Source organism: Mizuhopecten yessoensis, unplaced genomic scaffold (genome assembly GCF_002113885.1).
Source record: "Mizuhopecten yessoensis strain PY_sf001 unplaced genomic scaffold, ASM211388v2 scaffold8383, whole genome shotgun sequence".
NCBI classification, from domain to species: Eukaryota; Metazoa; Mollusca; class Bivalvia; order Pectinida; family Pectinidae; genus Mizuhopecten; species Mizuhopecten yessoensis.
In genome coordinates, this window is record NW_018407520.1 from 410,051 (window position 1) to 432,878 (window position 22,828).

Consider the following 22,828-nt stretch of genomic DNA (forward strand, 5'->3'; position numbering starts at 1 on the left):
TACTGTAAACAGTGAAGGATATACTGTGCTACTGTAAACAGTGAAGGATATACTGTGCTACTGTAAACAGTGAAGGATATACTGTGCTACTGTAAACAGTGAAGGATATACTGTGCTACTGCAAACAGTGAAATATTTATTGTTACTCAGTAAATATTGAATTATATTCTGTTATTCTTTCAACAAAGAAATATATAGTGTGATACTGTAAACATTGAACTATATACTGTAAGAGTGTTAAGCAGCTAATTAAATGTTGACATGCTTCTCAAAAACGGTTTGAAATCTAAGACTGTCTCTATATAACGAATAAGGAATGGCTACTTACAATAACCGCAGGACATCGCACAGTTGATATCCATATAATCCGGGTTTATGTAACACTCCCCAGTGGAAGCCCAGTATCCGCATTGGTCGTTACTGTCGGAACAGCCTAGGGTACAACCAACATGTATGTATTACTATTCGTGTCAAAACAATTGGGAATACATCAGAAAAGGCCATGTTAATAATAGATATAAGCTTACCTTCACACAACTCGACACTTTTGTCCATATATTTACATATTCATATTGTTGTTTCATGTCTACGTATAGTTAACGTAACTTAGTGAGTATATTGTACTGCCATATTACTATTTTCCGATGTTCCAAATCTGAGACGTATAGGTGAACACCACTCACCTAGTGCATTTCAACTGTAGACCTACATCTCAGAATGTCGAGCCTTCTCCAGCGCCTAATGTCTATTCATGTTAATCACAAACACCTCCGGGAAATGGACCATGAACAAGTATTAACAAGTATTGTAGTGGATAAGAACAATATAAAGATCCATACAAATAACCGTGAGAGACGTCGGAACCAAAAACAAAATTATCACAGAGGGACTAGGAATTCTAAAATAAATGGTAAAACCACTGGAAGTCGAAAAGAACATTACAAGTGTAACAATTAAGGATGCCCCAACGGAAATGTCTGATTCCACCCTGACCACATGTATGGGTCAATTCGGCGAAGTAATTAGCGGATCAGTCCGGCGTGGCTTGATTAGAAACACTACCGTCGAAAACGGTACAAGTTATGTGCAGATGCTAAGGTGCCAACCTACCCTCCCTCTGGCAACTAACATGGGAAGACGAAGGAGCACACGAGGAAGAGATAACCACAACAGATCAAGAGCCTGAGGACGAAGTCATTCAAACTGCTTCGGTTACTGAGACACAGACGGACTCTGGGAAGTGCGTGTTGTTAGGTGCCTCAAACTGTATGAGGCTTCCGTTTACGGACAACATCATCAACGCATCAGTATCAGGTGTATCGTTTGGAGACATCGAGAAAGACAGAGAACGCGAAAAGGTTAGTAGAATTAGATGATAACACTATTGTTGACAAAATTATAATATCACTGGGTACCAACGATATTACAAAGAGTAAACAACACCTTGACAACGTAGTAATCAATGTCACAGAGGCGCTTACAAAAGTAGAAAGTGCATTTCCGGATGTTAAAGAAATAGGAGTGTGTACAATAATCCCGCGCTACGGCAAAGGAAACAATGCGAACAATAGAAATGAACATACGCAGACTGTCAACACATTCCTATCCACGTTATGTCAACGTAAGCACAAACTGTTCTCTACAGACACATGGAGTGCTTTTCTGCATCATGGTCTACCAGCCCGCTCGAGATATGCAGCCAATAATCCCTCAGGTATCCACATTAGCGAAGCAGGAGCTGAGAGCATGATACGACTGCTACTCGAATTCGCTCACAGTGAATGTATTCTAGATATGCATAAAACCCCTAACCGTACTGGTAAAACTAAAAAGAGAGTTTTAAGTAGTCCATCAACACCCACTGGCAGCGAAAAACCACGCTCGAAAACGAGCAAACGAGAGGACGATACTTCTACTTCTACTTCTAAATGGAACTGACCAACTTCAACAATTTGAAGATAAAATGTCAGACGAGGAGTGAAACATGGAAAGAGAGTGTTTTTAAAAGATACGAGATGGTCTAATTTGCGTTTGAATGGTGACGGTAGAGGGCTGATTTGAATAATTCCGTTGTGGGGCTCGAAATAATGTCAGGTGGGAGTTTATTCCACTCGGGTATAGTTCGAGGGAAGAATGATGCCTTTCTGGTCTGGGTTTTTGAGTGGGGAATTTGATACGAAAACTGGTGGTTTGTTCGGGATTTTCTAACTGTAGGGATTAATCTGTCTGATTTTACGATAGCGACTTTCTGGTTTACAATGTTATGAAGCATGGTCAGACGAGCATCTCTACGTCTATCTGCTAGAGGGCGCAGCTTTAGGTGGTCCAACATTTCTGACACACTGGAGGTACGATGGTTGTACCTGTGCTTATTGAGCACATAGCGCGCTGCCCTTCGCTGGACCATTTCCAACTTGTCAATATTTGTTTGGGTGTGAGGGTCCCATACTGTACAGGCATACTCAAGTGATGGTCGAACTAATGATTTGTATGCCTGTACTTTGGCTGATGTTGAGCCAATTTTAAGATTTCGTCTTAAAAAGCCTAGCGTAGAATTTGCTTTTGGGCAGATAGTATTTATATGTGAATCCCATTTAAGGTCAGATGACAGTGTTACACCTAGATACTTGGCCTGACTAAGATGTTCCAGTATGTGTCCATGTAAAGTATAATTATGGACTATTGGAGTTTTGATAATGAGAGTCAGGAGCTTACTAATACCACTTCGTAATTAACACATCGTGACTTTATATATATATAATACCTCGTATTAGTATGTATAGTGTGTGCCTACGAATTGGATCCAAAGTGTCCTGTACTTGATCATTGATAGTATATTCATTAAAGTATGTATGTAAGTATGTATATAAACTGTTTTCCTTATCCATACACCCTATTATGCAGAACGGCAATAACTCTTACTAAAGGTAAACGGGCTTAGAGACCATAAGAAAAGATACAAAATGTTCCAATGGATCAATACACAAAAGTATCAAATTATTTGTTTACAAGAAACACATTGTACAAACCAAGACATGGTGAAATGGAACTTAGAATGGAAAGATACTGGGGGTCGAACAGTAATAGTATATTGAATAATGGTACGTCAGAATCAAGAGGAGTAGCAACATTATGGAAAAACAACCTAAATTTAACAATGACGGAAGTTAAAGGGACAATGAAGGCAGAGTCATATCCTGTATATTAGGATCCGATACAAAGTCAATAAACATAATTCATGTATACTCACCCAATAAAGGACATGAGAGAAAATAATTTATCAAATCACTTCATAATATCTTTGAAAATAATTATAATTCCAAAACAGTTGTTATGTGAGACTGTGTAAAGGATAGCGTCCCTTCTCAAAACAATGATTACATAGGTAACGTAGACTTCAAATCATTTATGTCAAATTTTGAGTATATTTGGAGAAGCGTAATGCAGTTGCTGAAAAATATACTTTTGAGAGAGGAGTATCCAAATCCAGAATAGACTTAATCCTTACAGAAGCACACATCAACAATTTCATCATAGAAACAAACATTACACACTGCCCTTATACATGTAGCCGTCACAATGCGTTAATTAGCAATGAATGAAATCCAGAGAGGTAACTGGAAAACCATAAAAAGTGATTTATTCAGTAATGCATTTGAAATTAGTTGGAACCGCTGGAAAGAAGAGATTAAAACACATGATAATATATTGGACTGGTGGGAAATCATAAAAACCAGGATAAAATCCTTATCTATAGAAATAGGAAGAAAGATTAGTATACCTGAAAAGGAACTTACACAAACTGAGCATGAACTAGAAAATATAGTCAACAAAACTTCAGAGGAACAGGCCACACTAGAAAGGATCAACAAATAAAAAATAAAAATAAAGATTACCATAGCAATAACGCTGATGCAACTAGAGTCAGATCAAGAGAACAAACATACGAAGAATATTATGTATGTTATATGGAATACTTTAATCAACGATTTTCATAATTTTGACATTAGGACCCCACATGAACCCTTAGTGGACCGATGGCGATTGCATGCAACATATGTTTACTGTTTTGTCTTTTGATTTTTGGATTTATTGAATAATATTTCTTGTAGTACATACTGTAATACTGTAAACAATGAAGTGTATACTGTGAACAATGAAGTATATACTGTGAACAATGAGGTATATACTGTAAACAATGAAGTATATACTGTGAACAATGAAGTATATACTGTGAACAATGAATTATATACTGTAAACAATGAAGTGTATACTGTAAACAATGAAGTGTATACTGTGAACAATGAAGTGTATACTGTAAACAATGAAGTGTATTCTGTAAACAATGAAGTGTATACTGTGAAAAATGAAGTGTATTCTGTGAACAATGAATTATATACTGTAAACAATGAAGTGTATACTGTAAACAATGAAGTGTATACTGTGAACAATGAAGTGTATACTGTAAACAATGAAGTGTATTCTGTAAACAATGAAGTGTATACTGTGAAAAATGAAGTGTATTCTGTGAACAATGAATTATATACTGTAAACAATGAAGTGTATACTGTAAACAATGAAGTGTATACTGTGAACAATGAAGTGTATACTGTAAACAATGAAGTGTATTCTGTAAACAATGAAGTGTATACTGTGAAAAAAAAGTGTATTCTGTGAACAATGAAGTATATACTGTGAACAATGAAGTATATACTGTAAATAATGAAGTATATACTGTAAACAATGAAGTATATACTGTGAACAATGAAGTATATACTGTAAATAATGAAGTATATACTGTAAACAATGAAGTGTATACTGTGAACAATGAAGTATATACTCTAAACAATGAAGTGTATACTGTGAACGATGAAGTGTATACTGTAAACAATAAGTGTAGACTATGAACAATGAAGTATATACTGTAAACAATGAAGTGTATACTGTGAACAATGAAGTATATACTCTAAACAATGAAGTGTATACTGTGAACGATGAAGTGTATACTGTAAACAATAAGTGTAGACTATGAACAATGAAGTATATACTGTAAACAATGAAGTATATACTGTGAACGATGAAGTATATACTGTGAACATTGAAGTGTATACTGTGAACAATGAAGTACTGTGAACAATGAAGTATATACTGTAAACAATGAAGTATATACTGTGAACGATGAAGTATATACGGTGAACGATGAAGTATATACTGTGAACATTGAAGTGTATACTGTGAACAATGAAGTACTGTGAACAATGAAGTATATACTGTAAACAATGAAGTATATACTGTGAACGATGAAGTATATACTGTGAACATTGAAGTGTATACTGTGAACAATGAAGTACTGTGAACAATGAAGTATATACTGTAAACAATGAAGTATATACTGTGAACGATGAAGTATATACTGTGAACATTGAAGTGTATACTGTGAACAATGAAGTACTGTGAACAATGAAGTATATACTGTAAACAATGAAGTATATACTGTGAACGATGAAGTATATACTGTGAACATTGAAGTGTATACTGTGAACAATGAAGTACTGTGAACAATGAAGTATATACTGTAAACAATGAAGTATATACTGTGAACGATGAAGTATATACGGTGAACAATGAAGTATATACTGTGAACATTGAAGTGTATACTGTGAACAATGAAGTACTGTGAACAATGAAGTATATACTGTAAACAATGAACTATATACTGTAAACAATGAAGTATAGACTGTAAACAATGAAGTGTATTCTGTAAACAATGAAGTATATACTGTGAACATTGAAGTGTATACTGTGAACAACGAAGTATATACTGTGAACATTGAAGTGTATACTGTAAACAATGAAGTGCATACTGTGAACAATGAAGTATATACTGTAAACAATGAAGTGTATACTGTAAACAATGAAGTGTATTCTGTAAACAATGAAGTGTATTCTGTGAACAATGAAATGTATACTGTGAACATTGAAGTGTATACTGTGAACAATGAAGTGTATACTGTAAACAATGAAGTGTATTCTGTAAACAATGAAGTGTATTCTGTGAACAATGAAATGTATACTGTGAACATTGAAGTGTATACTGTGAACAATGAAGTATATACTCTAACCAATGAAGTGTATACTGTGAACGATGAAGTGTATACTGTGAACAATGAAGTATATGCTCTAACCAATGAAGTGTATACTGGGAACAATGAAGTGTATACTGGGAACAATGAAGTATATAATGTAAACAATGAAGTATATACCGTAAACAATGAAGTATATACGGTGAACAATGAAGTATATGCTCTAACCAATGAAGTGTATACTGTTAACGATGAAATATATACTGTGAACGATGAAGTGTATAATGTGTACAATGAAGTCTATACTGTGAACAATGACGTATATACTGTAAATAATGAAGTATATACTGTGAACAATGGAGTATATACTGTGAACATTGAAGTGTATACTGTAAACAATAAAGTGTATACTGTGAACTATGAAGTATATACTGTAAATAATGAAGTATATACTGAAAACAATGAAGTATATAATGTAAACAATGAAGTATCAATGAAGTATATACTGAAAACAATGAAGTGTATACTATAAACAATGAAGTATATACCGTAAACAATGAAGTATATACCGTAAACAATGAAGTATATACGGTGAACAATGAAGTATATAATGTAAACAATGAAGTATATAATGTAAACAATGAAGTATCAATGAAGTATATACTGTGAACATTGAAGTATATACTGTAATCAATGAAGTTTATACTGTGAACAATGAAATGGATACTGTAAACAATGAAGTGTGAACGATGAAGTATATACGGTGAACAATGAAGTATATAATGTAAACAATGAAGTATCAATGAAGTATATACTGAAAACAATGAAGTATATACGGTGAACAATGAAGTATATGCTCTAACCAATGAAGTGTATACTGTGAACGATGAAGTATATACGGTGAACAATGAAGTATATACCGTAAACAATGAAGTATATAATGTAAACAATGAAGTATATACTGAAAACAATGAAGTATATACGGTGAACAATGAAGTATATACTCTAACCAATGAAGTGTATACTGTGAACGCTGAAGAATATACTGTTAATAATGACGCATATACTGTGAACAATGGAGTATATACTGTGAACAATGACGTATATACTGTAAATAATGAAGTATATACAATAAACAATAAAGTGTATACTGTGAACTATGAAGTATATACTGTAATCAATGAAGTTTATACTGTGAACAATGAAGTTTATACTGTGAACAATGACGTATATACTGTAAATAATGAAGTATATACTGTAAACAATGAAGTGTATACTGTGAACAATGAAGTGTATACTGTGAACGCTGAAGTATATACTGTTAATAATGAAGCATATACTGTGAACAATGAATTATATACCGTGATACTGTCAAAATGAAGTATATACTTTGATACTGTAAACACTGAAGTGGATACTGTACTATTGTAAACAATGAGGTATGCACTGTTATAATGTAAACAATGAAGTATATACTGTGAACAATGAAGTATATACTGTAAACAATGACGTATAAACTGTGATACTATAAACAATGAAGTATATACTCTTTGATGATGTAAACAATTAAATGATTAGGTTTATATCCTTTCTTAAATACAGCTGGATGAATCGAGAAATTCTTAAAAGTTTGGTCGGCAAATTCTATGCTTTAATCACAAATTGGATTCATATCACGATTTAGTGTAAACTACTTACACGTTCCGCATGAATACTGGCATGTACTATGCATGTACGCCGGGTTGCTGTTACACTCGCCGGTGGACGCCCAATACTCGCAATTTTCATTGTTATCGTAACAACCTGGGACATAAAACATATGTATACATGCTATTGTAATTTTTATGTCAAAGCAATTAGGATTAACAATATAATACAGATCTAATCAAGACACAAGTCTGTCGCTCGCTTTGACGTGGAATTTATATCAGTGTTTGATAGCTCCTGACTACAATGTTTGCAACACATTTTTGGATTGTGCTTCTGAATGCGGCTTGTGGTTTCGTTTTGAGGACGTGACAGTACTTTGATTTAACCAATATTTTAATGGGAGCCGTCGATAATAAGGTCAGGGACGCTTACTGCTCCGGAACACGTGGTCTTGCTCCCGTTAGCCGTTTTCAATGGTCCCTACGTGAATTATTCGTTTGTTAATTGTTTGTCATAGTTTTATCTATTATAATGTCGAAATACCGGGTTCATTTCGAGTGACCTTAGAAAAACCCATCAGTACCTGATGAATAAAATGGCCATATGGTTAATTGAAATGTTGAAATCTAGGATTCCCTTCTTCGTCTTTCTAGTGATTATTTTCCAACACAAGTTTGCTGACTCTGCCGGTGGAGTATCAGTCCCCGAGGTTGGGTGGGCTATCAGTCCCCGAGGTCGGCCGTACTATGCTGGTAGACTATCAGTCCCCTAGGATGGGTGGGCTATCAATCCCCGAGGTCGGCCGTACTATGCTGGTAGACTATCAGTCCCCTAGGATGGGTGGGCTATCAGTCCCCGAGGTCGGCCGTACTATGCTGGTAGACTATCAGTCCCCTAGGATGGGTGGGCTATCAGTCCCCGAGGTCGGCCGTACTATGCTGGTAGACTATCAGTCCCCTAGGATGGGTGGGCTATCAGTCCCCGAGGTCGGCCGTACTATGCTGGTAGACTATCAGTCCCCTAGGATGGGTGGGCTATCAGTCCCCGAGGTCGGCCGTACTATGCTGGTAGACTATCAGTCCCCTAGGATGGGTGGGCTATCAGTCCCCGAGGTCGGCCGTACTATGCTGGTAGACTATCAGTCCCCTAGGATGGGTGGGCTATCAGTCCCCGAGGTCGGCCGTACTATGCTGGTAGACTATCAGTCCCCTAGGATGGGTGGGCTATCAGTCCCCGAGGTCGGCCGTACTATGCTGGTAGACTATCAGTCCCCTAGGATGGGTGGGCTATCAGTCCCCGAGGTCGGCCGTACTATGCTGGTAGACTATCAGTCCCCTAGGATGGGTGGGCTATCAGTCCCCGAGGTCGGCCGTACTATGCTGGTAGACTATCAGTCCCCTAGGATGGGTGGGCTATCAGTCCCCGAGGTCGGCCGTACTATGCTGGTAGACTATCAGTCCCCTAGGATGGGTGGGCTATCAGTCCCCGAGGTCGGCCGTACTATGCTGGTAGACTATCAGTCCCCTAGGATGGGTGGGCTATCAGTCCCCGAGGTCGGCCGTACTATGCTGGTAGACTATCAGTCCCCTAGGATGGGTGGGCTATCAGTCCCCGAGGTCGGCCGTACTATGCTGGTAGACTATCAGTCCCCTAGGATGGGTGGGCTATCAGTCCCCGAGGTCGGCCGTACTATGCTGGTAGACTATCAGTCCCCTAGGATGGGTGGGCTATCAGTCCCCGAGGTCGGCCGTACTATGCTGGTAGACTATCAGTCCCCTAGGATGGGTGGGCTATCAGTCCCCGAGGTCGGCCGTACTATGCTGGTAGACTATCAGTCCCCTAGGATGGGTGGGCTATCAGTCCCCGAGGTCGGCCGTACTATGCTGGTAGACTATCAGTCCCCTAGGATGGGTGGGCTATCAGTCCCCGAGGTCGGCCGTACTATGCTGGTAGACTATCAGTCCCCTAGGATGGGTGGGCTATCAGTCCCCGAGGTCGGCCGTACTATGCTGGTAGACTATCAGTCCCCTAGGATGGGTGGGCTATCAGTCCCCGAGGTCGGCCGTACTATGCTGGTAGACTATCAGTCCCCTAGGATGGGTGGGCTATCAGTCCCCGAGGTCGGCCGTACTATGCTGGTAGACTATCAGTCCCCTAGGATGGGTGGGCTATCAGTCCCCGAGGTCGGCCGTACTATGCTGGTAGACTATCAGTCCCCTAGGATGGGTGGGCTATCAGTCCCCGAGGTCGGCCGTACTATGCTGGTAGACTATCAGTCCCCTAGGATGGGTGGGCTATCAGTCCCCGAGGTCGGCCGTACTATGCTGGTAGACTATCAGTCCCCTAGGATGGGTGGGCTATCAGTCCCCGAGGTCGGCCGTACTATGCTGGTAGACTATCAGTCCCCTAGGATGGGTGGGCTATCAGTCCCCGAGGTCGGCCGTACTATGCTGGTAGACTATCAGTCCCCTAGGATGGGTGGGCTATCAATCCCCGAGGTCAGCCGTACTATGCTGATAGACTATCAGTCCCCTAGGATGGGTGGGCTATCAGTCCCCGAGGTCGGCCGTACTATGCTGGTAGACTATCAGTCCCCGAGGTCGGCCGTACTATGCTGGTAGACTATCAATCCCCGAGGTCGGCCGTACTATGCTGGTAGACTATCAATCCCCGAGGTCGGCCGTACTATGCTGGTAGACTATCAATCCCCGAGGTCGGCCGTACTATGCTGGTAGACTATCAATCCCCGAGGTCGGCCGTACTATGCTGGTAGACTATCAATCCCCGAGGTCGGCCGTACTATGCTGGTAGACTATCAATCCCCGAGGTCGGCCGTACTATGCTGGTAGACTATCAATCCCCGAGGTCGGCCGTACTATGCTGGTAGACTATCAATCCCCGAGGTCGGCCGTACTATGCTGGTAGACTATCAATCCCCGAGGTCGGCCGTACTATGCTGGTAGACTATCAATCCCCGAGGTCGGCCGTACTATGCTGGTAGACTATCAGTCCCCTAGGATGGCTATAACCTTGCAGCTTAAATTCATTCTGGTACGTTTAACATGAAATACTATAAGAGAATAAATTATCGGTTGTATTGGAAAAAATAAATATGTGTAACGCAATGAAGAATTGGATACGCACGTTTTGCATTTCGCGGACTCTATTTCTACATGTTTCCGATTACTGTGACTTAGATTTTCATTTTTAGATGTTTTGTACCACTGCGGATTTCCAATTGAAATAGTTATATACATCTTTAATTTCTGACAGTTACATTTGACAGAAAAGGAACTTACCGCCAAGGTACTCATAGGGAACGCTGTTTCTTTTCAGGGTTTTTTCTTTCGCTATATGTAAATGAACACAATACAAGTTACTTGAAATGCTTGTATTTTGTATGTTTAATTGACTGAAAGTGTTTTACTTATGTATACATTATGCCAATGTGTCCCCGTAGACATGCTGGATAACTGTAACGCATTGGCCCCTGGGAAATATTACATGCTTTAAACAGACTAAAGCCAATTAAACCATGGCGTCTACATATTGAAAACATAATATAACCCGTGGAACCATATGGTATACTATTAAAAACATAATATAACCCGTTGAACCATATGGTATACTATTAAAAACAATATAACCCGTTGAACCATATGGTATACTATTAAAAAAATAATATAACTGAACCATATGGTATACTATTGAAAACAATATAACCCGTTGATCCATATGGTATACTATTGAAAACAATATAACCCGTTGATCCATATGGTATACTATTGAAAACATAATATAACCCATTGAACCATATGGTATACTATTGAAAACAATATAACCCGTTGAACCATATGGTATACTATTGAAAACATAATATAACTGAACCATATGGTATACTATTAAAAACATAATATAACTGAACCATATGATATACTATTGAAAACAAAATATAACCCATTGAACCATATGGTATACTATTAAAAACATAATATAACCCATTGAACCATATGGTATACTATTGAAAACATAATATAACCTGTTGAACCATATGGTATACTATTGAAAACATAATATAACCCGTTGAACCATATGGTATATTATTAAAAACACAATATAACCCATTGAACCATATGCTATGCTATTAAAAACAATATAACCCATTGGACCATATGGTATACTATTAAAAACATAATATAACCCATTGAACCATATGGTATACTATTGAAAACATAATATAACCCATTGAACCATATGGTATACTATTGAAAACATAATATAACCTGTTGAACCATATGGTATACTATTGAAAACATAATATAACCCGTTGAACCATATGGTATATTATTAAAAACACAATATAACCCATTGAACCATATGGTATACTATTAAAAACATAATATAACCCATTGAACCATATGGTATACTATTGAAAACATAATATAACCTGTTGAACCATATGGTATACTATTGAAAACATAATATAACCCGTTGAACCATATGGTATATTATTGAAAACGCAATATAACCCATTGAACCATATGCTATGCTATTAAAAACATAATATAACCCATTGGACCATATGGTATGCTATTAAAAACATAATATAACCCTTTGAACCCTATGGTATACTATTCAACACAGAACATAGCCTATTAAACAATTTGAAATAATGTAAAACGAATGCAATACGAAACAGTTGGGAAGTATCATGAAACGAATAATAGCACATCAAGCTGCCGGGAGTGGGAAAGAAAAGTAACAAAGTTAATTGTACAAAAATAGGTGCACATTTTACCCTAAGATAAATCAATGTAAATGTTCACCTTGTCTGAGATTCTTCTCCTTGGTATCCCTAGCCTTTAGGACTTTACTCATCGCCTCTACAAAATTGAGCTTAGATGCCTGACCTTCCTTGTCGGCAAGTTGGTGACTATCGACGTTCATCAGTTTGGAGGCGTAGATAATCTGAATCAACTGAAAGTAATTATCAGAACTCTATATGATGGATGCCGATCCTAGATTAGGGAGGTATTACTGGGTTAGGATACAGGATTGTTAATGTTTTACAAGGTCAGTTTCAAGACAGGAGCAGGTTTTAAAGAGTGCTGATTCACAACAAATAGATTGTACTATTTGTGGAGATATAACAGTGTGGGGATCCGAGATGGAGAAGATTTGGCAAGTCGCGGATCCAGGACAGAAGAGATGTAACAAGCAGCGGACCGAAGATGGCAGAGGTTTCACAAGGTTGAAATCCAGAATATAAGAGATTTCACTGGCTGGGTGCAGATCATACATGAAGGAGGTTTTACATGGTAAACATTCTTTGTGTATTTCTCCTTTCTCGTGGTACATATATGTTTCTGTTACAACTAAAAAGTGCCGAAACTTATTATTCCTTGTCATAATATATGTCGCGTGAGTGTTATTTTCCACCTATTACATTTTTATTTGGTGATCCTCTGAGACATTCGGTAAGTTTAAGAAAACATTGCATGAATGGTGAAATTTTATTTTGGTTGTGTAATAAACAAAAAATATACTGATTACGAAGTGTACACATATATCGAAAAAGAAGAATGACAATTAATCAAAATTTGTAAACTTGTTGAATGTAAAACTGGAGAAATGCACAGTCTGACCCTGGATTCGCACCCGGGACACTCAAGACGAACGCTCTAAAGTGTTGAGCTACCTGGTTCCGGGCAATCGATCCTGTACATATCCGCTGCATTCTTCCCTCCTTTTTTAATTGGCACCGAAACACAACAGTATTTACAATCCAGGTTTTGTTATCCCCTTGCCATTACCCCATTCACCCAGAACTTACACCACTGTAGCAGGAGAGAGACTGCCTGACTGCGATTCAAACCCGGGCCCCACCGAACTTTCGACGAACGTTTCACCAATAAAAGGTCACTGTATGGTATAAAATGCATACGCCTCACCAAAATGTAGTAGTGTGGTTGCGATTTGTTTAAGTGAAACTACTTGACATACGCGAACAGCATGGTGATAAACAAGCAAAGAGGGAGGCGAACGACAGGAGGGAGGTAATTCGGTTAACAGAGTCACCCTATGCTATGTGTGTACAATTATCGCCTTGCGTAGATGTCTAACATAGGACGGACTAGATTAAGGTAAAGGGTACAGATACATCAGATATAATTGCAACAAAAAGCGTTCCACTCAAAGTCTTTCAGTCTATGAATATTATCCATACAGAAGATGAAGCAAAAAATGTGTTTTCTATGGCTTAGAGTAACTTTCCCCGTCAAACTTTTTGGCATTGTGCCCTTAAATTTGACGCTCGTGTTCTTTACTGTGCTGATATAACTCATTGATTGAAACGCTGGTAACGTGTTGGGTTTGTCATGTAAATGTCCTGAGTTAAACCTTTCCAATTTCCTGGGTTTTTTAGTTCTATTTCAAACATCCATACTTGGAATTACTATAATTAGGTCAAATGCATTATAACGTGTGTTTTTTTTGGAAGACGTCTTTTGAAAAGGACTGAAACAACTGTTTTAAATTATTTGTATCTATGACCTTTACCGTAATTTGGTGAAATATTGCATATACAGACAAAAAAATATATATATATATAGATTTATATGTACATATATTTAAACGGTTATTGAAAAAAAAGTTAATTTTTGTAATTTTAGTAAAACAAAGTAAAGATAGTTTAACAATTCAGACTGAAGAAAATGATAATTTTGTAGCAGACCAAGAGGTAATTTCGCTCAGAATTTGACAAGGATGTCGACTCGCCTATCTAATCCATGTAATTTTTATTGCGATTAAATAAAATAGAGCCGCTAGGTTAGCGAGCAAGAAAAAGAGAAAGGAAGAAAAAAACGAAAAGCGAGCAAGAGAATACACAAAAAAATAAGCAATAAAAGAAACAACAACAAAACGCAACCAAACAAAAACAAAAGACGGAAACGAAAAAACCCAGTGCATAAGTACGAAATAAGAAACTATTTAAACAGAAATATGTTGCTTGTGTAGACAAGAAAAATTAATGCTGCAATACGAATTGAAAATAAAAACATTTAAACACTTGAAATTTGAAACATTTAGACGTCTAAAACAATGCAATTTTAATCAAACCGATACCTAACGTAGGATATGACTATTGACATCGAATAAATCAATTACAGACCATGTACATTTTTATAACGTGTTAATAACATATGATGGACATTGATTGGGGGAAAACAAATCACAACACTGTTAAATTGATGGAAATAAGAGGAGACAACTTGTGCAATATTCGTTATGTAAAAGAGAACAGAACTATGCAGTTTTACTTTAAATATTTTTTAAGCTGTGTTTTGTGAAGCAAATAATAATCAAAATAAGTCAACAAACTATAGAAATGCAAAAATACGAACATACCGACAGCAAAATGGAAGACTACCAGACAGCTATAAACTTACCACTGCGATCAGCGCCACTGTTATCCCGGTACCCGCCATGTCTGTCTATTAGGGATGCTGTCGGAACACTGTGTATCAGACCACAGGATTCCCATGTATTTTATACTGGTACACTGCGACAATTACATATGTGACATCTGTAAATCTGTGTAAACTTTTACGTAATTGTCTATTATGTATCATTACGTATCTACAAACATTTTTGAATGTCAAACTCAAATAAAATTCGTTGCAAATATATAAAAATGAGGACGGAGATAATTGCCTTGAATTCAACTGTCAGCACAATACCTACTTCTGATATTTAAAGGGTTTTCTTAGTCTAGCGTATTGTTCTTTGATGGTAATTTTATGAGTATATTTTTATACGCCCGTCAAATTTGACGGAAGTATTATGGTATGACGTTGTCCGTCCGTCCGTCCGTCCGTCCGTCCGTCCGGCCGGCGTAAACTTTTGTTTGTCCGGCAATCTCCTCCTACATTTTTCGACCGATCTCTTTGAAACTTAGTAGGCTAAATAATCATGGTACGAAGTTGTGTCTACCTTAACAGAATTTTGATTCGACAATTTTACCGAAAGCTATTGTCCTTTGTTCATTTCAGTATTTGATTTTTGTCCGGCAATCTCCTACATTTTTCAACGGATCTCTTTGAAACTTAGTAGGCTAAATAATCATGGTATGAAGTTGTGTCTCCCTCAACAGAATTTTAATTCAACAAATTTTGCAAAAGTTATTGCCCTTTGTTCATTTCAGTATTTAATTTTTGTCCGGCAATCTCCTCCTACATTTTTTATCCGGAAATTTTCTCCTACATTTTTATAGCATGGCAGCTAACCACTGCCGATCATATTTCTATGTAAGAAAGTATATAACACTATATGGAATTCGACGGGCGTATATTATTCCGCCCCGCGCTACTCTTGTTTTGTTATAAAGCGTGGACGTTTCATGTTCATATTAACTTATGTCGTTCATGACTGGGTCCAAATCTTACTCCTGTATTATTGTATTAAGTTTTTTCAATTACAAATTAAATAAAGCAAAGTAACACACGCCAGCAAAACAAAAACAAAAAATACTCCACAAAACTCGAATGTGTTTGTGGATACAAAGAGACAGAAGGTGACACCAATACAAATATGTTCCCTCGGGAATAAGTAAGCTTCCGGTTCGATGCAAATATTGTCGTGAAGTTGATATTGATACAGTTCGATACATTGAATTTAAAATAAAATCTTTTCAAGGGGCGTTTGACACAATACTACGATAGGCAGTTTGTAACATACCATAGGATATATAAAAACAGTGATAGTTCATGGTTGTGAAGGCAGTGATTCTTAAACATCCCAGGGAAAGAAGATGATTCATTATTCAAACATATGTCAAATGAACTTTGTACTTTGTACATGATGTTGATATTGGCTTTTGTCTACTTTTATTAGAGATAATTGGAATAGTTAGCTGTGTGGTTTGGAGGTACAATCAAGTTATTAGAACTAGCTATAAAGTTAGACCGTATGATTTGATTCGATGATTACGTGGTTCTTTCAATGTAATACATTAGGTAATGTCAATTGCTTTATTGGTATTTCACATACTGGTATTCTAACGTATTATAGAACGGATGTGTCCTTTGGACATGCCAATTTTTCCCATTACTCTGACGAGCATGAAGTAATGACTTCCTTTTACATTAATGACAAAGTCGTTGAATGACGCTCTCTTAAAAAGCTCGAAAGACTCAACCACTCTGAGCCTGACGATAGTACACGATAAAAGCGTGTTCTTGTTAATATATTATTGGGAAACGATATATGTATCCGTGTCAACAATGGATAAAATGTATTTGTAACGTAAGCGTCTTAAACAAAGTCTCAATGCAAGTGCATCCTAGCTGTTTAAACAAATGTGGGGGATATGGTTTGGTTTGGTTTGGTTTAGTATTGTTTCACGTCCTATTAACAGCTATGGTCATTTAAGGACGGGGTAGATATAGTTTGAACGAGCAACGAAAAGCAATTGAACCACAAAAAATACATTTGCACAGCAGAGATATTTGATGTAAATGCATTTAAAAATTTCAAAGTAACGTTAAACAAATTATGTAGAAATGAATCGATGACCCAGAAATTTCCAAATATCCTCCCCTGGCCGAGACATACCAGATTCTGTAAAAATGGTAGTTTCTACTCCTGCTTAACACTCAGCAATTTAGAAGTGGGACGACTGGTTCGCCCGTTGTCAGTATAATGTGACCGGGTGGGGTGTCCTGCTGGGTGTCTTAGGCAGTATGTTTCGGTGAGGTAGCACTATACAGTCGGTATCAATTCCGCGCTATTACAAGGAGACAGACACGAACATATCGCAGCCTCCCAAAACACACACGCATACTCTACACTGCATCTTGCACACAGGGGAGTCGTCCTTGAATGACCATAGCTGTTGATAGGACGTTAAACAATACTTAACCAAACCAAAACAAACCATCCAAATAATCACCAAACAAATATGAGAGAGTTTTCCGTTACATCCTCAGGGTAGAGGATACTTATTTTTCTTCGTTTCTAATATTTCTTATCACAACTCCATCGATAGTAGTCTGTCATGTTTGTAAAGAAAATTGCAAGTGGCATATATAAATTACCATTCACATTTTGTAACGTAACAATGTAGCGCGTGCTGTTTTGTACGAGGCTACATCCCCTTAAGGGGATTGGGGTGTCAAGCTGATCATTACCGGCAAAAGTGGGAGACACGCCAGTGAAGGGTAGGATAAATACTAATTGTACGTCATTACGTTTCGGGTTCGTATGTGTATGTTGTTATCATTTTCGTGTCGTTGACATATACAATTGCTCAAGTGGGTTGCATTGCAGTTTACATCATCTGACATGTATGACAAACTTGAGGAAATGAATATACAAAGTTCATGTTTTTGTGCTCAACGCAACGTACTGGCCTAAAGGGTGATGTAAAAATTATGATAATCGACGCGACGTCATGACCATTTTACCAGTGCATTGAAGACAATGGGCACAACGCAGAAATGACGACGTTGATATAATGGCTAGAAATAAACGAATTAAGAAAGTAATCTATTTATAACGTTTGTATGTCCATTAAGAAAGTCAAACAAAGTAAATATAATTGGTACTATATGACCATTTCAACTATTGAGGACTTATCAGGTGTACCAAAGGCTTAAAGTATGAAAACAGCGTCGGAACTGTTCCAAAACATATCTAGAAGTAACGCGAATGGGAAAAGTGAATGTCAACCATTAACACCGTAACCTTTTGGCTACAACAGTTAAATATTTCTTTAACTAGTATCTCACGTAAAACCGTGAAAGAATAGACATGCGGTATCTCATGGCATTGTAAGAGGCCACGGTGGCCAAGTGGTTAAGGCGTCTGACATTCTGCTACCACTAGCCCTCCACCAATGGGTCACGGTGGCCAAGTGGTTAAGGCGTCTGACATTCTGCTACCACTAGCCCTCCACCAATGGGTCACGAGCCTACGCGGGGCAGTCCATATTTGTTTGGTGATTAGTTGGATGGTGTGGGTTTGGTTTAGTATAGTTTGACGTCCTATCAACAGCTATGGGCATTGCAGGACGGTCTCCCCTGTGTGCAAGATGTATGCGTGTAGTGTATGCGTGTGTTTTGAGAAGCTGCGATATGTTCGTGTTTCTCCTTGTTATAGCGCGGACCTGATGCCGACTATATAGTGCTACCTCACTAAAACTTACTGCCTGACAACCAGCAGAACACCCTATCCGCACACATTATAGCGACAACGGGCGAATCAGTCGTCCCACTCCTTAATTGCTGAGCGTTAAGGAGGAGTAGAAACTACCATTTTTACAGACTCGGGTATGTCTCGGCCACGGAACAGAACCCAAAGCCTTCCTCACAGAGGCGAACGCTCAACTATTGTATTTAAAAATATCAGTACATCGGGGTTGAGAATCCATTTCATCTGAGTGTAAAAAAACTCTTTTTATAGATCCAATGGATGTCATTGTGGGATACAGGCAAGTTGGATTATTCCATTCAGACATCAGTTTCGGGAAAAAACTGGCATTATATAACTGAGTTCTTGGTATAGGAACATCAAAAATTCTATTGTGGCGAAGATGATAATTGTCAGTATTATCATTAATGTACGGTTGAATTATATCATAGACATGAGAGGGACATTTCCTATTATATATTTTATAAAAAGTAATATTTTGATGCAAATGTCTTCTTCTATTAAGTGTTATAAAACCAGATTCTCTATATAAGATAGCATGACTTGTTCCACGTCTTAACCCTAAGATAATACGTGCTGCTTCTAGTTGGATAGACTCCAAGACACTGCATTCATTCTGCGTGCAGTTTGCCCATATAATATTTGCATATTCCAGAATTGGACGTATAAATGTGATATATATAGTTTCGAGTGATTTTCTATCAATTTTGTATTTCAACATTCTAAGTATATTAATTCTTTTATAAGCTTTTTCGTATATATAGTTTATGTGGTTAGACCAATTAGCCTTGCTGTTGAAAAACAAACCTAGGTGTTTATGATTAGAAACATTAATAATTGATGATTCATCAAAATATAGGTTAGGATGCAGTGTCTCATAGTCAACCCGCCTCGAGAAGAGCAGGGCTACAGTTTTATCTGGATTAAAGATAATTCCCATTTTCTAGCCCAGATTGAAATTTTCCTTAGATCATCATTTAATATACTAGCACATTCTTGCCTGTCTCCCTCAATGAGACCATATAAGAAGGTATCATCAGCATATAGTTTGAAGTTTGAGGCCAATTCATCACCAATATCATTAATATATAGTAAAAACAAAAAAGGACCAAGGACTGAACCTTGGGGTCCCCCTGCCTGTAATGTTTTCCAATTAGACTTATACCCATCTATGACCACTCTCTGTTGCCTATCATGAAGGTATGATGTGAACCATTCTAACATATTATTACATATACCATATTATTTTAGTTAATAAATTAGACCGTCATGCCAAACTCTGTCAAAGGCTTTGCTAATTACACAGAAAATCATTCTGGCCTCTTTGCCTTTGTCTAAATGTTTTACAATTTCATCGTATATAATTAATAGCTGATACACTGTGGAATCCTTAGGTAAAAAGCCTGACTGATTCTTAGAAATAATGTTATATCTTGAGAGGTAACTTAACATATACTTAAAAACATTTTTTTTTCAAATAGCTTGCTAAATAGAGGGGTAACAGATATTGGTCTATAGTTGGATGGATCACTTTTATCTCCCTTGCCCTTATAAATTGGGGTAACATGAGCATTTTTCCATCTGTTTAGTAGCTTTCCGGTAGAAATAGATGTGTTGAATAAGGGATAGAGTGGTTTCACAAGAGATTGGGAAACCCCTTTTATGAATTTTGGAGGGATACTATCAGGGCCTGAAGGTTTATTAGTATTGAGTAGATCGAGCTGATCAAAAATGTCCTGTTCGGTTATGTCTATGGTTGAAAAGTTATGGCGGGGTCGGGGGCAGTCAGGAGGTAAATCGTCAGCATTCTTTTCAGTTACGGCAATCGAAGTGAAATAATCGTTAAAAGATTCCGCCTTATCTATGTGGTGGATTTTCAGTTCGCCGTTGATAATCAATGGAGAGTCATTTTCGTTTTTGTTTTTGAGATTCATAACCGATTTTGCAATACGACACCATTTTCCGGGGGGTATGGTTTTATCAATTAAAGAAGATTGAAGTTTAGATAAATATTTTTTTTTAGCTTCCCGGACTAAGGATATAACTTCATTCCGAATAGATCTAAATTTTGCCCAAGAAGATGGAGTATTATGTAGCTTAGCTTTGGAATGCTGGCGATTTCTTTGTCTAATTTTGAGTCTGATACCATTAGACATCCAAATTTTATCATTAGGTCTTATAGTTATTGTTTTATGGGGCACGAATAGGTCGATAGCAGTTAGGGTTTTATCAGTTAAAAGAGAGTTCATATTTTCAATATCACTTGTAATAAAAGATTCCAGTCAATGGACTTAAGATACTCATTTGCCCCGTCAAAGTCAGTGTTATTGAAGTATAATAAAGTCTTTTTATATGCATGTTTGTTTAAAGTTTTAAATTTCAGATCAGGACTAACTGGACAGTGATCACTACAAGAGGGAGGATGTACTATTGTATTTTTAATAAAGTTAACGTTGTTTGTTAGTATAGTGTCAAGTGATGTTGAGGTCTGGGAAGTAATCCTGGTAGGTTCAGTAACAGTGTTTTCTAACCCATATTTCAACAAAATTCTATGTAGATGTGAGTTTGGATTTAGATGTAACATGTCTTGATTGATATCACCTACCAGGACTACTAGCCAACTAGAGAGTTAGGGGGTCTATATATACAGCCAAGAAGAATAGGTTTATTATGGGTAGTTACTTCAGTCCATATTAATTCAAGATCATCTGTCTCAAGGTCAGGTCTACGTTTAATATTAATATTATGTTTAGTATAAATCAGAACTCCGCCACCATAATTATCTCTATCCTTTCAAAAAATATTACCAAAGTTTTCCAAAGATACAGCACTATCAGGAACTGCATTATCAAGATGAGTTTCAGAGACGCACAGTATATCGTATTCGGAGAATTCAGCATCAAGAATACGAGTTTTGTTCCTTAACGAACAAATATTGATATGACAAATAGAAATAAAATCTAGGTGGATGGTGGAGTTGGGTGGACCGGGGTATCACATAATAGATACATATCCTTATAGGATGGTTTTTTTTTGTAACACAAAAAGTTAGATAACATACAATATATCTCCTGTATACAAGTCAGTTGTCAGAATAATGTAGGACAGAATGGTGTGTATTACACATACACGCGATGTGCTATTTCAAACCCTATATTATATCAAGTTCCAGCCACTCATCAAAACTATACATAAACATGAACTGATCAACGATAAATTTAAAAAAAAAATATAAGTAAGTAAATGTCCTATATCTAAAAAAAAAAAAAATATAGTGAAATAATTGTTATACAATTTTAGAAATGTAAATTTGCTAACATTACTTGTGTGAGAAAATTCGTGAGAAAAATCGTAATATATAGACCAAATGATATCAGCCTTTACTACTGCCGTGCGGTAATAATATAATTATCATATAATACAGGCCATTTCCGTTCAATAAAAACGATATAGCACACGTACAATAAGCATGCAAATGAGTCTTGTCACCGTGGGAAACAGGTCATATTCCTACGCACTACAACCTCTACGTTTGTAAACAAAATGGCTGACCGAATAACTGTTTGCATTGATAACAGAGACAGGGGCACTGGGAGAATACAATTAACAAACGAGTTTAATAAATTCAATAATATATAAACACGAGTGTTAGCTTCACACAAATTCAACACCTGCTTGTTCAAATATCACTTGAACTTCTCCGACATACACACAATCAATGGCGAATACGTGTAACCGGTCAACTTCATCAGTGTTCCAGTTTCATGGCGGATTCCACAGTATATTTCCTGGCTCAGTGACAGGCGGGAAAAATCGAGGTTCACATTCGACAACAACCCTCTCCAAAGAAATGCGTTTGTGTTATAGAGAGTGACAATCACCCAAGT

General features: G+C 37.3%; 1 protein-coding gene across 3 annotated transcripts in view; it reads right to left on the reverse strand.

Annotated features, from left to right (window-relative positions):
- LOC110455816 overlaps positions 1 to 15,267 on the reverse strand; it is a 30,533-nt gene extending 15,266 nt beyond the window's left edge. For all 3 annotated transcript variants that reach the window (XR_002463498.1, XR_002463497.1, XM_021506201.1), the window contains exons 1-5: positions 15,182 to 15,267; positions 12,560 to 12,710; positions 11,033 to 11,083; positions 7,782 to 7,886; positions 329 to 433 (exon numbers count right to left, since the gene is read on the reverse strand). Coding sequence is in view for 1 of the 3 variants with exons in the window: in XM_021506201.1 (XP_021361876.1) it covers positions 329 to 433; positions 7,782 to 7,886; positions 11,033 to 11,083; positions 12,560 to 12,710; positions 15,182 to 15,220 (451 nt within the window). In the remaining 2 variants the exon portion in view is untranslated. The remainder of the gene's footprint in view (positions 1 to 328; positions 434 to 7,781; positions 7,887 to 11,032; positions 11,084 to 12,559; positions 12,711 to 15,181) is intronic.
- Between the last annotated feature and the right edge of the window lie 7,561 nt (positions 15,268 to 22,828).